The sequence below is a fragment of the Paramormyrops kingsleyae genome, chromosome 19 (assembly GCF_048594095.1).
Source record: "Paramormyrops kingsleyae isolate MSU_618 chromosome 19, PKINGS_0.4, whole genome shotgun sequence".
In the NCBI taxonomy this organism is placed as follows: Eukaryota; Metazoa; Chordata; class Actinopteri; order Osteoglossiformes; family Mormyridae; genus Paramormyrops; species Paramormyrops kingsleyae.
Window position 1 is genome coordinate 546,004 of NC_132815.1, and position 13,466 is coordinate 559,469.

General features: G+C 45.0%; 2 protein-coding genes and 1 long non-coding RNA gene across 4 annotated transcripts in view; 1 reads left to right on the forward strand and 2 right to left on the reverse strand.

The window, feature by feature from the left end:
• Nucleotides 1–415: 415 nt before the first annotated feature.
• LOC140580845 (uncharacterized) lies at nucleotides 416–4,257 on the reverse strand. Its single transcript, XR_011984032.1, has 2 exons — nucleotides 4,198–4,257; nucleotides 416–1,823 (listed from the first exon to the last, which is right to left on the reverse strand). It is a non-coding gene; the product is annotated as an uncharacterized lncRNA (long non-coding RNA).
• On the forward strand, nucleotides 3,457–5,084 carry LOC111844441 (glutathione-specific gamma-glutamylcyclotransferase 1-like). The gene is made up of 3 exons (XM_023812916.2): nucleotides 3,457–4,074; nucleotides 4,230–4,265; nucleotides 4,475–5,084. Exons 1-3 carry the CDS (start codon nucleotides 3,907–3,909, stop codon nucleotides 4,856–4,858), a joined length of 588 nt encoding a protein of 195 aa, XP_023668684.1. The 5' UTR covers nucleotides 3,457–3,906; the 3' UTR covers nucleotides 4,859–5,084.
• A 1,002-nt stretch (nucleotides 5,085–6,086) lies between these two features.
• The window catches only part of ino80 (INO80 complex ATPase subunit), a 30,010-nt gene continuing 22,630 nt past the window's right edge, over nucleotides 6,087–13,466 (reverse strand). For both annotated transcript variants that reach the window (XM_023812915.2, XM_023812913.2), the window contains exons 30-38: nucleotides 12,763–12,857; nucleotides 12,335–12,407; nucleotides 11,641–11,799; nucleotides 11,269–11,371; nucleotides 10,850–10,938; nucleotides 10,556–10,717; nucleotides 9,721–9,880; nucleotides 7,514–7,729; nucleotides 6,087–7,431 (exon numbers count right to left, since the gene is read on the reverse strand). In XM_023812915.2, the coding sequence (XP_023668683.2) occupies nucleotides 7,304–7,431; nucleotides 7,514–7,729; nucleotides 9,721–9,880; nucleotides 10,556–10,717; nucleotides 10,850–10,938; nucleotides 11,269–11,371; nucleotides 11,641–11,799; nucleotides 12,335–12,407; nucleotides 12,763–12,857 (1,185 nt within the window). In that variant the 3' untranslated portion in view covers nucleotides 6,087–7,303. The remainder of the gene's footprint in view (nucleotides 7,432–7,513; nucleotides 7,730–9,720; nucleotides 9,881–10,555; nucleotides 10,718–10,849; nucleotides 10,939–11,268; nucleotides 11,372–11,640; nucleotides 11,800–12,334; nucleotides 12,408–12,762; nucleotides 12,858–13,466) is intronic.

The following is a 13,466-nucleotide window of genomic DNA, read 5'->3' on the forward strand; positions in this document are numbered from 1 at the left end:
ACCACACGTGAGAAACGGCTGGGGTGAGACTGCCCACATGGTGGAGGGACCTCCAAGCGGCATTGGTTCGCTTACCAAAGAATGCAAAATGGGACGTAGGTCATGACCAGCCTTTTGCTGGAGATGGGTGCCAGTCCATTAATGGATCATTAATCCAGCATATTTATACTACCATACTACCTTAGAATAATCTCTCAAATTAGCATAGTTTACATAACTTTGCAACTTTCTAGGGCCATTAGATGGCAATGACAAGCAAGACACAGTAACACCAACTGTGAGAAGTGTGTTAGAAACAATGAGGAAATCACATGCAGTAACACACAGTATCATACATTAGAATAGTCTCTCAAAACAGCATAGCTTGAATCACCTTGAAACCTTTTGTGACAATTAGATAGCAATGACAATTCAGTTCAATTCAATACATTTTTATTGTCATTAACACAATGTGTAGGCATGTGTTTACATGAAAAGAGTAGCGGCTTCACCAGAACATGAAAAACATGGGAGACATAGGGGGACAGGGATGAGAATGTATGTAAATATACATATATAACATACAGAAATTAGAAATATGTTAAGTACATTATACATAAATTATAAATGCATAAATAAATTACACATACAGGTTATGCCTACCGATACAGATATACATATCAACTAAGAGTTTAACGGTACATGTATTCGTACCGAAAAATTTCAGTACGGGTCTTTCGGTTCAGTACGCAAATGTACTGAATGAATGCAGCAAACGCGGAACCTTTGTGTGTTTGACCCGAGCAAAATTTGGAAAGGGGCAGATGAAGCCGCGGCACGCATGCCCGCGTGTAGACTATTGTGAAGCTGGAAGTTGTTAATACGAATAAAAGTACAGCACATGCATTTTTTTAAACGCTGCACAATGAATATTTCTGCTATGTATTTTTTGAGAGGATATTGGTGCTGCACGGTTCTAATATGAAGCTGAAAGCAGCCAATGTGAATACAGTACATATTATTGAATGAGTGTGTGTGGGGGGTTATGAGGGTTTACTTGGAGGGGGAGTGAGAAGAGTTCAGTGTTCAGTGAGTAGACAGTTCAGGTGGCTAAAAAGCTTGAGGGAAAAAGCTGTTACTGAGCCTGGAAGTCTCCTGTAGCGCCTCCCAGAGGGCAGGAGGGAGAAGAGACCATGTTTGGGGGTGGGAGGGGTCTCTACTGACGCTGAGACCTCTGCAAAGGCACTGTTTGTGGTAGATGTCTTTTATTGCAGGGAGCTGGGTACCGATACTGTTTGTGGTAGATGTCTTTTATTGCAGGGAGCTGGGTACCGATACAGTTTGTGGTAGATGTCTTTTATTGCAGGGAGCTGGGTACCGATACAGTTTGTGGTAGATGTCTTTTATTGCAGGGAGCTGGGTACCGATACAGTTTGTGGTAGATGTCTTTTATTGCAGGGAGCTGGGTACCGATACAGTTTGTGGTAGATGTCTTTTATTGCAGGGAGCTGGGTACCGATACAGTTTGTGGTAGATGTCTTTTATTGCAGGGAGCTGGGTACCGATACAGTTTGTGGTAGATGTCTTTTATTGCAGGGAGCTGGGTACCGATACAGTTTGTGGTAGATGTCTTTTATTGCAGGGAGCTGGGTACCGATACTGTTTGTGGTAGATGTCTTTTATTGCAGGGAGCTGGGTACCGATACTGTTTGTGGTAGATGTCTTTTATTGCAGGGAGCTGGGTACCGATACTGTTCTGGGTCGACCTCACGAGCCGCTGCAGGGCCTTCTGGTCAGCTGATGTGCAGTTACTGTACCACACTGAGATGCAGCTGGTTAGGATGCTTTCAAAAGTGCATCGGGCGCAAGTGGAGAGGATATTGGAAAATAGGCATTAACAAGCAAGTTACAGTAACACAGGAAATCACATGCAGTAATATATATTGTGAGCAGTGTTATAAACAATGAAGAAATCACATACAGTAATGTAGAATAAAAGCAGTGTATTAGAAACAATGAGGAAATCACACAGCACTTTGTTGTACTGAAAGTGCACAGCATTACAGATGCTCCTGGCATGAAGAATCACTGCTTCCTAATATAAGATAGATAACGCATCATATTTCAGATATATCAGGTAATGGAACTGTTATATATGTGTAAATGCCTGTGCAGACTTGTCTCGAAGCAATTTCTCTTTGGGATTAATAAAGTTTGTTCTGATTCTGAACTGAAAATCTCACTCCAGCCAGCTGACCGAAGTTCGCGACCCTAATATATCCCTTCTTGCTCTCCATGAGAGGGACAGAGAGATGAGAGCAAAGTCTGAGGTGAGAGTGAGCAGTCAGCCATTTGACATATACCCTGGAGGTGAGAGTGAGCAGCCAGCCATTTGACAAATACCCTGGTCAGTTTTTGCATTTAAGGGCCTTGCTCAAGTACCCCAACAGTGACACTACCTACCTCCCACTCACCTGCAACAACTTAACTACCTGTTTACATCCAGTAATTTTTTCCAAGAGTCCAAAATAGAACAGTAGGTGTTAAAATAATAATTCTTTGACTAATACAGCGGGGAAAATAAGAATTGAACATATACAACCTACGTCGTTTGTAATCATTTACAAATTAATTACGTTTTAGCTGTGTATACAAAAAATTAGGACCAGTGGGACTTGATAAAATCGAACTTCATTTAGCTATTAAGTTTTATATGTCACTACACTATAATTACGATGTTTTATTAAACCATCCCTGCATCATACCTATGTTTGTCGTTTTAGCATACACAGAATATAGATATGTTTTTAAGAATTTCCATGCGAAAAAACCCATGTTTCGGTTTAAAACCATTTTACCACACGTTACAAGTTGCTTTCAATTTGTATACAAGTATTTAGAAACTTATATTTCCATTTGTACCATTAAATATTAATATTCGCTCATCCATCAATCTAGTACACTTCGGTGTTTTATTAAATTCCATTATACATGTAATATTATAACGTATTCGATCAAATACTATATTAAATTACTAGTATTGTTCTTTAAAGTAATGGATAAATCTTCAGATGGATAAATGTCGTCTTCGTTATTTCTAGAAATGCTTCTTTTTGACACTGCAGTAAAATCAACTGACGCAATACTTGAGGTCATTGCCTGCTTTCCACTGACTGAAACACTGCGTCTTGTTGCATCAGCCGATTCCAAAAAAAAAGAATTATAAATGACAGTGTTGCAATCCAATCCAGAACGATCTCTTTTGACTGACACTTGATTTTACCAGTAATGCCGTTATATGGTCATGCTTCGTTTGCCCAATTGAAATGCTTAAAATCCTTGGGACGCGTTGTTCTAAGTTTGTAGAGGGATTTGATTGGTTAAAATTACTTCCTCATTTCAATTTCTGTAATATGATTGGTTATTCTTTAAATAGGCGTCACACGCTATGCGGAACCCATGTATATATATAACAGAACATCTCAAACGAACCGCAGAAAGAGACGGTAGCCGGTGCAATTCCTTCATATTGAAGGCGTGTAACGTTTAGGGTACGTTGTCTTAAGTTAAGACCGAGTAGACAGCAGTAGGGGAGATTATAGTCGTTTAAGATTTATCTAGCTACTGGTAATTAGTGTAAGCGGTTGGATAGTAACAGTTATTACTCTTAATTATTTTTTGCTCGAATTAGAGATCAAAATGATTCTGTAATTGGAAAATGCGGTAACACTACTGCATCGGCATGCATCGTACAAGGCAAAGCTGCACCGCTAAAACTGCTCAGCAGTTTGGCTCAAATACCGTCCGCGGTATTTCTGCGAGCCATCCAATACCACTACTGCTCGATCGAAGGAAATATTCAGCACCTTGAATTTGCCACCTAGTCTGTACTCTACTCCATCAACACATCTGTAAAACCTAACCACAATGAAGTTAAAAGACATACTGTCGGAGAAGAGCCTGTGGATATTCGGGTACGGTTCCTTGGTTTGGAAACCCGATTTTAAATACAAAAGGAGCAAAGTCGGGTATATCCAAGGCTACAAGAGACGGTTTTGGCACGGGGACAATTTTCACCGTGGAAACGATGAAATGGTAAGCTGCTTTACAAAATGCGAATCATTGATCTTACACTATGTAATTATTAACAGTATCGACGTTTAAATACATCATATGACTAAAATGAGCTTTAAATGAATATGAGAAACACAGCTATACTTATTTTTTTTTTCTGACGTTCCTCTTTCTAGCCCGGTCGGGTGGTGACTTTGGTTGAAGATGATGACGTAAGTGTTTTTTCTTTTCCTTCCGGCATTGTCGTAATGGCACGACGGCAGCCTTTATATAATTTATTTCCTTCTGTCTCATCACAGATCATGCTTTTGTAGAGTTCACAAATTGTCAGTGTATTTACACTAAAGGTGAATGTTTAAGATTACCTGATATGGCATGATTCCTCTTTCCTGACTGACCTCTGCTTGGCTTTGCCCTGTAGGCCTGCACGTGGGGAGTGGCTTATGAAGTGACCGGCTCCCAGATCGAGGAATCCATGAAGTACCTGAATGTTAGAGAGGCTGTGCTTGGTGGATATGTCACCAAGATGGTGGAGTTTGTGCCTCGGGGTGACAGTCAGCCCTGCCACCAGGCGCTGGTCTACATCGCCACTGCAGATGCAGCCAACTACCTGGGACGTGCAGGCCACGGGGAGATCGCCGCCCAGATTGCAGTCTGCAAGGGCAAGGCCGGACACAACATCGAGTATCTCCAACGTCTGGCTCAGTTCATGCGGCAGCAGTGCCCCGAGGTAGAAGACCGGCACCTCTTCTCCATCGAGGCCTGCACCTTACACCTGGTGCACTACCTCTTCGGTTTCAAGTAGCCTCCAGCCTCTGCAGTCTGGCTGTGATTAGCCACATGTCCAGTCTGTAGAGAACAAAGATTCAGATGTACTGCTGCTATTCATTAATAGTCATCGTCATATGGTGCTGTAGCTTCAATGTCAGTGCTGTTTAGCAGTTTTGTGGAGTCTGATGCTGAGTGTCTATTGTGGCACCTGTGTGCTCATATCTAATGGAAGAAAATGTCAATAAAGTCTTTCCACATGATCACTGTACATCTGCTTCTGTTCTCTGCCTGTATCTTACAAATGCTGGTCTGCACTTTGGTTCACCAGTGACCAGGGTTTCTTTTGCTTGCCAGCTGTGATTCATTCGGTGTTGCAATTAATCAAAATATATGCCTTTAAGAACAGCATTGGTGCCAAGTGTTTACTCTTTAATTATGATGCCTACAGATTGGTTTCACCAAGCAGGTCAGTGCCGACCATGACCCCACATGGCAGCCAGCTGACATTAACCATAACGCGGCATGATTTGCACTTGATCTATGTATATATGGAAGTATGGCAACCCCAATTAATGTAGTGTTTCTCCTCACCACAGACAACTGACTACATGAGCCATTTATTCATTTAGTAGACAGAATAAAACAGGGAAAAAAAATCCATAAAGCTTTTTCTTGTATTTTATACATTTTTCCATTATGAAAGTTGGAGAAATCCTACAAAGATTTCACAATTCAGAATCTATATGAATAATATAAATTAATACGTATATCATAATACAAACAGTAATACCCATAATTTTTGATAGTAGTCATATCTAATGAGGCGCTGTTTGTGAAGGATCGCTGGTCTGATCAGCTGAGAAGGCAGTGCCCTCAGAGGTGAGTGGGCTGGCGTAGCGGAAGGGCCATATATGGTCCTTCCGCCTTGACATTCAAGCATATATCAGAAAACGGAAAGCAATATGCTAACCTGACCCTATGCACCTGCCCACCGCCCGCCCTAATTATTCAGACACCCTCCGTTTTCATTCCCGAAGCAGATATTTAACAATCTTCAGTCTGATTAATAGTACACAACAATTTGAATGTGGATGAACCTCTGAAGTAGCTTAATAATGATCCATTCTAACTGCAGTTCCCCTGTACATTATCTCTTACACACAGTGTAATTCAATTAGCATGTCTCCTGAAGTGTGGGACAAAGGAAATCAGTGCTTAACTTGTGACAATTTCACTCGCTTCTTTGTACAATGTAGAGTAAATACTCTGCAAATGGATACGTTTAATTGTATTAGTTGAGATCTTAACTTTTTACAGAAAACATTTTTACAGCAAAAATATAAAACATAAAATACGAAACAGATCAACAGTGATGCAATTTACTAATCAGGGTCCGATCTGTAAACAGTTTAAGTGGCTCAGCAAGAAAAAAAAGTCAACATTTTTAAATGATCACTATATAACAACAATGATCACAATGCATTTTTTGTTCTTCCTCTAAAAGGAGGCTGAGACACCCCCAACAGGGAACCAAAAAAAATTATTTAGCCCTTAAACTGTTGTACTAAATGGGTTTCTGTACTATGCCAAATGAGCACTGCTCAGGTGTTACTGTGTACTGCTGGCATCCCTGTCAGTGTCCCCCTCAGCGTCCCCCTGCATCCCTGTCAGTGTCCCCCTCAGCGTCCCCCTGCATCCCTGTCAGTGTCCCCTTCAGCACCCCCCTGTATCCCTCTCAGTGTCGCAGGTCCTCCTTTCATTCATGTTGCTGGTCCCTGCAGCATAATGTCTGGGATGAGGACAGGGCAGGGTTTGGCACAAGTAGACCTCACCGTATTAAAGTGCAAATACAGTGGAAAAAAAATGTACATTTCTACATTTGATTTTAATTACAAAGCTTAATAATAATAATAATAATAATAATAACAAACAACAACAATAATAATAATAAAGCACACCCCCCTGATTCTCATGGATATTTAGTAACAGGAAGTGCTATCAGACAAACGTATCTCTGACTTGCTGCCAATCTGCAGACAAAAGCAAGCAGTGTGACAGGGACATCTCGGCTCACTGGGCGGATCCCCGGGAAATGCGACACAAAGGAACCAGATGGGTATGTGCTGAATTTCACTCAAAGCTACGTAAACTGCAAAACTGGCATTTAAAACCATCTAGACTGTTCTGTTTTAGCTCATATTACAATAACCTAAAATCTTTAAAAAATCACAGATTACAATCTCCTTAATTTACTTACAAGGGACAGTATGCTGAAAGTCGTCTCTGCATCTGAAAGGGTAACAGGCCCTCCACGATACGAAGGCATTTACGGACTGACAGCAAATGATTTGTTTTTTACATAAGATCTCTCAATGCGAGCTGGTGAGTGGGGGTTTATTCTGCCAGCAACCCCCACCCTACCTGCCCTGAGTCCATAGAGGAAGATAAGGGACAATAGGGCTGAAAACGCCGTGACAGTTCAGCGTTTGCCGAAAGCCGTGCTCTTGTTTTGGGTGGTGGCCAGAGCGGCGGACGTCCCGCTGGGTATGAAGGTGGCAGCTGTGGGACGGGCCAGCGAGGGCGGCAGGGATCCGGACGCCTGCATCCCTGAGGGCAGATGGGAGTGACAGGGTGTTGGCACACAATCTCTATCACACAGATTATAGGGTCAGGGTCACGATTCTCGTACCTTTTGCTACGCTGTAGCCATAAGCTGCGTAAGCGGCCGCTGATGCTGCCGCCGCCCCCGCCATGGCCCCTGCCATTGCTGCCGCGCTGCCTGCCGTGGATTTGCGGCCACGCCCTTTCCCCCCTGACTTCCCTCCTCCTCCCGAACCCTTGGGTCGGCCCCGACTCCGGCCCCCCCTCCCACGGCCTGGACTGGAGGTGTCCTGAGCAGCAACACCTGGGAAGGAAGACAAATTCAGAATAGGGTTAGTGCCAGAAGATGGACAGACAGACAGACAGGCAGGCAGAAAGAAAGAATGAGAGATAGACAGGCAGGCAGACAGCCAGACAGGCAAGTACACAGGCATAGAGAAAGACAGGGATATAGGCAGGGAGACAGAGACTGAGAGGCATACAGACAAACAGGCAGAAACAGATAGACAGACACTGACAGCCAGACAGACAGGCAGGTAGGCACACAAACAGACAGATAGACAGGCAGGCAGACAGATACAGACAAGCAGCTAGGCAAGCAGACTCAGAGACAGACAGGCAGGCAGACACAGGTAATCTGGCAGTCAGACAGGCAGACAAGACAGGCAGGGAGGCAGACAGGGACAGGATGACAGACATAAAAAGACAAGCAGACAGACAGACACAGGTAGACCCACAGACAGGCAGATGGGCAGGCGAACATAGACAGACAGATAGGCAGACAAAAACAGACAGACACAGACAGATGGACAGACAGACAGACACAGATAGCCAGACAGACATTCTCCTATGCAGGTCACAGGCCAATAGTTGGGCAGTACAGAAAATATACAGTAGGTATGCTCAATAAAGGATTGCAGCCCAACTGGATTAATGATACCAACCGATATATCACTTACGGGAGCGTATTACTGCCACGACATAAGAAGAAAAATATTCTCACTATCACGTTATAACGTGAAAAAATCACATTAAAACGAGAAATCGTATCACGTGATAACATGAAAACATCATGTTTTAACGTGAAACCGTATCACGTCATAACATGAAAATATTACGTTATAACGAGAAAACCTATCCCGATAGGATCAGAAGTGAAATTGATCAGGGGCAGTGTTGTGCCGAAAAAGGCTTCCCTGCCGTAGAATGCATGCCTGTCTCTGGAGCGCGCACCACTAAAAACAGCGAAAGGAAAGCTCTCTTTTGTAACTCGTGTAAATGATGGTTTCTGTGTATGTAAACTCATAAAACGTATATAACACATCACACAACATTGTATTTTGTTAAAGTACAGATATAGAGCATAAAACTAATAAAATAAGTCGCGGATCTGAAAACGGTTTGTTACTTAACAGGCTGTCAAACGCCCGTTAATATCGATCGAAAAGTTCAAAACAGCAGACATGAACTTGGCAATAAAGCGCTTGTTACATTGTATCAGATGCACGGTAACACTTCTTTTCACGGAAAAAAAAGTCAATCTTTTTAAAACATCTGTCTCGTTCTAATCTATGGCTAAAATAGTGTGTGTGTGTGTGTGTGTGTGTGTATATATATATATACACACATACAAGATATATTTAGAATTTAGTAATTGTCATTGTTGACACACCACAGCACACAATAACGAAATGTGTCCTCTGCATTTAACCCATATGTGATATAGCAGGGGGCAGCTAATTCAGCACCCGGGGAGCAGTGCTTGGAGGTGGTACCTTGCTCAGGGTACCTCATATTATATATATATGGCTAAAATAGTGTAAATAGTGTTGCACCATGTAGCTCAGATGATACTTGTCTCCAAATAATTGTATTAAGAAAATGCGCTTCATGCTGGGGTCAGTGCAAATGCAATGAAGTCGGTGAGGGGATATATTTCTCATGTACTTGATGATGAGAGCTGCAGAAATGCAAAATCAAAGGGGATGCCTTTTTCGGCATACCACCGCCCCTGATCAATTTAACTTTTAATCCTATCAGGATAGGTTCTCGTTATAACGTGATATGTTCACGTTATCACGTGATACGATTTCTCGTTTTAGCGTGATATTTTCACGTTATAATGTAATATTTTAATCATTTTCAATTATGAGAATATATTTTTTATTAGGTCATGGCAGTAATACGCGTCCGTAATAACAGTTTTTATTGATAAGTAGTGGTTAACATTTTACTTTGAATGATTTTGTTTTGGATGGTTTTACTTCCTATCAGACCCGCATGAACACAGCTCACCATTCATGTTGTCCGACACGGAGCCGGCAACAGACACTGGCGAGTTGGTGGCTCGAGACTGCGGGGCGGACGACACCGGGTCATCCACAATGACAAGCATGTCACTGCTGCTTTCGTCAGGAGGGATGGAGCCGGGCTGCAGCTCGCTGCTCAGGGAGATCTGGGGGGTAAAGGGTGAGGAAGGAAGGGCAGCCATGTCAGGACCAGAGGAAGGGGCGGTGAGCAGAGCAGCTGGGGCAAAATCACTGTACAGAGATCTGCATCTTCACTGGGAAAACTCTGTGACTTTCTCCATGCGGGGCCAGTGCTGTCTCGTATAAATACATCATTTATTTAGCTGTGACATAGTTATGTCTTTTTTGCCTTGTTTAATTGTGTTTTATATTAGTTTTACTCCTCTGAGCATATTCAACTTCACAGCTCCCTCCTATGTCAACTTCATCCCTCCTATATCCACTTTCTCTCTTACTGTCACTCCCTCGCTTTCGCACTATCACTCCCTCACTCTGTCACTCCCTATCTTCCACTGTCACTCCCTCACTCTCTGTCACACTGCCACTCTCTCACTTTCACTCCCTCGCTCTCCCACTGTCACTCCCTCAATTTCTCACTGTCGCTCTCTCACTGTCACACACTGCTGCTCTCTCACTTTCTCACTGTCACTCTCACTTTCTCAGTCACTCCCTCACTGTCTGTGCCACTCTCACTCTCTCTCTGTCTCCCACTGTCACGCTCCTATTGTCTCACTGTCACTCCCTCACTCTCCCACTATCACTCTCTCACTGTCTCCCTCTATCCCCCCAATGAGTCCTCCTTGTCTTCTTGCCCTCGTCACCTCGCTGAATGGGCTGGGCATGGCCGAGTCCATGTCCACGCTGATGAAGGAGTCATCTCCATCCGCCGAGAGGTTGGAATTGTCTGCCGATGGTGCAAAGGGGATGACAATGTTCACACCCTCCTTCCTCTTCTTCACGTCCATCTCATCCTCCCTTTTCCTCTGCAGCGCACAACACAGGAGCAGCTCTTCAGCCTCACAAAGTCTTGAAAGTTTCCCAGCCAGGTTCTGCTTTAGCTACTCAATACTCCTCAGCGGGGGTCACAAACTTGTGTTGTTCTCAGTGCAGGTTACCTTCTCCGCATACTTTTCCCGCTTCCTCTTGCGGTCCTTCACCTTGGTGCTCTCCTCCTGCTGCCTCTTCTCTTCCTGCCTCAGCCGCACTGGAAGGAAACCAAAACACCATAACAGCAGTCAGTTGCAGAGACCCAACTTTGGTTTACAGCCAATCACAGAGAAACACTTTAATTCACAGCCATGGAGGTGCAGCTTTGGTTTACAGTCAAAATAGTCATTAATAGCAAATCAAAGACCTTTTAAGACCGATACTAACAAGGTGTTTATAAGCACTTACCTTCTCCAGCCTGTACATAACACCCTAATAATGCTGGCATGAAACCACACAGAACCATGAAGAATGGGAACTGTTCTAAAGTGCACTTTCCAGAGCTCAACGCTGCAAGTATAGGTAGGTGTGTCATGAAGAAACTCACGCTTTTTCTCCAGCTCCTCGTCGTCCAGGAGGAGGCTCACTACCTCCTTGGGCTTCAGGGTGTCAGGCTTAAAGTTCCCCCCGGATATAACCATTCTCTGGATCTGTGGCCAAAAGAGAGGTATGGTCTCATTCAGGTGCTGAACTCTGAGGTTATCGCCTAATCCTTCTGCTCTTCTGATTCCATAGACGGTTCCTTCCAAATGACACCAGGAGAACCTCCGAGATCCAGAACATTCACTCCATGCTTGAGCATTCGGGTTTAAGCATCCATAATGGTTATTACTGCAGGCTAAGCGTTCCGCCCACCTGCACATCGCTGGGTTGGGCTACACAGCCCCTGCCCCCCCACCCCGGCGCCCACAGCCCTCACCTCGCTCTTCTCCTTGGCCCGCTGCAGGATGCGCTCCTCGATGGTGCCCTGGCAGATGAGGCGGTACACAGTCACCTGCTTGGTCTGCCCGAGCCGGTGGGCGCGGTCCATGGCCTGCTGGTCCACCGTGGGGTTCCAGTCACTGTCGTAGAAGATCACCTGCAGCGGGGCAGTCAGGCTCCGTCACCCACGGCCACGAGCAGAGGCACACCCAGGACTGCTGTACTGAAATCTGTTCCCTTACACTGGTACCGGTCCAAACCCATGCGGCACCCTAGGCCAGCTTCACCGCTGGTGCCCCTTTGAGGGGCAAAGTGTAATTGTCCTGCTAAGTTGGCACCCTCTCACAAGATGGTGCCCTTGGCAGCTGCTAGTGTCGGCCAATGGGTTGACTGACTCTGCCTTACAGCACTGCTAATCATAAATTTGTCATCTTTCACTTGAGCTACAAAGAAACACAGTAAGAAAAACACTAACTAAAACATTACTAAAGGCATTATCTCAGCTTAAAATATTATATGAATAAAATGATTAGCTATTCTTGTTTTTGTCGTCCAAATGGCTAGACAGAATCTCTCATAGCCTCGGCTTAAAGGCCACGCTGGTCACTCCTGATCTTCACAAGCACCTGTGTGTTCTGCCAGCAGACAGGCATCGCTTAGGGCAGCCTCATCCTGAGGTCCTGCAGACTTACAGTGTCAGCTGCAGTGAGGTTAATGCCGAGGCCTCCAGCGCGTGTGCTCAGCAGGAAGACAAAGATATCTGTCCTGTGTACGACACAGAGAGCGAGAGCCGCAGGTGAGAAGAGACACTGGAGAAACTCGCACAGAATCCTGGGAGACATCTCACCCGCTTCCAAAGAAAACTACCTGCAGTCAGACTCTTCAATTCATAACTCGTATTCAAAATTACACACAAAACATTTAGCCACAATAACTTGAAATGGAGATCTGAAGTGTGCAATACACTTCATGGCAGTGGATTCACTGCAGAACCACTGAAAATAAAGGCCAGCTGTGCTAAACAGCGGCCGACACTCAAGTCTGTGAGGCTCTTCCTGTGCTGACTTCATATTAAGCTGCAGCACCCTCTGCAGCCAGAGTCCATTGGGCCGCTACTCACCGGCTCTGAAAGTCGGCCACCATGTCGCGACGCTCGGAGATCTTGGAGGAGCCGTCCAGGCGCATGTAGGTGTGCTTCCGGTGCACCATGTACTCCTGGGACAGAGAGACAGAGACAGACTAAGCCTGCAGGCGTGGAGGGAGGTGCAGAGGGAGGCGTGGAGGGAGGTGCAGAGGGAGGCGCGGAGGGAGCAGCCCAGGGCCCTGGCAGCCTATAAGCTGGACCATCAGTCAGCCGCTGGCAGATGGAGCGAGACCCCAATGCCTCCCGGAGGCTGGGGGCCTCCCTCCTCCTCCTCCCCCCCCATGATCAGCTGGAGACAATGACCAGGGCCATGAAGTAGTGCAGCCACCCAGCCAGCATACAAAGAGGAGACTTTCTTAGTTTAATTTGCTCTTTTATTGCGTTTTCTTTGTATCTGGATTCCAGGAAAGCAGTAATTAACTATAAAAGTCAACAACGAGGGCGGGGAGTGGCTCAGCAGGATAGGGATCAGTGCCCAAGTCCAGAAGGTTGTGGGCTCCACACCCTGGGTCTGTAAGAGTAATCGTAGCACCGCCAGGCCCTTCAGCTGCCTTCAGTGAGGCCCCTAGCTCTGGACTGCACCAGGCACTGGCTGATCCTGCTTACTGCATCTGCAGCATAAATAAATGTAAGTTGAAAGCCAGAGCGCGGCCCACACACACAGCAGAAGTCTGGAACCC

Excerpts from the sequence above, each read along its gene's own strand:
- LOC111844441 (XM_023812916.2), top strand. The coding sequence starts at position 3,907 with ATGAAGTTAAAAGACATACTGTCGGAGAAGAGCCTGTGGATATTCGGG. Across the intron at positions 4,075-4,229 it reads ACCGTGGAAACGATGAAATG|CCCGGTCGGGTGGTGACTTT; the intron begins GTAAGCTGCTTT and ends TCCTCTTTCTAG. Across the intron at positions 4,266-4,474 it reads CTTTGGTTGAAGATGATGAC|GCCTGCACGTGGGGAGTGGC; the intron begins GTAAGTGTTTTT and ends TTTGCCCTGTAG.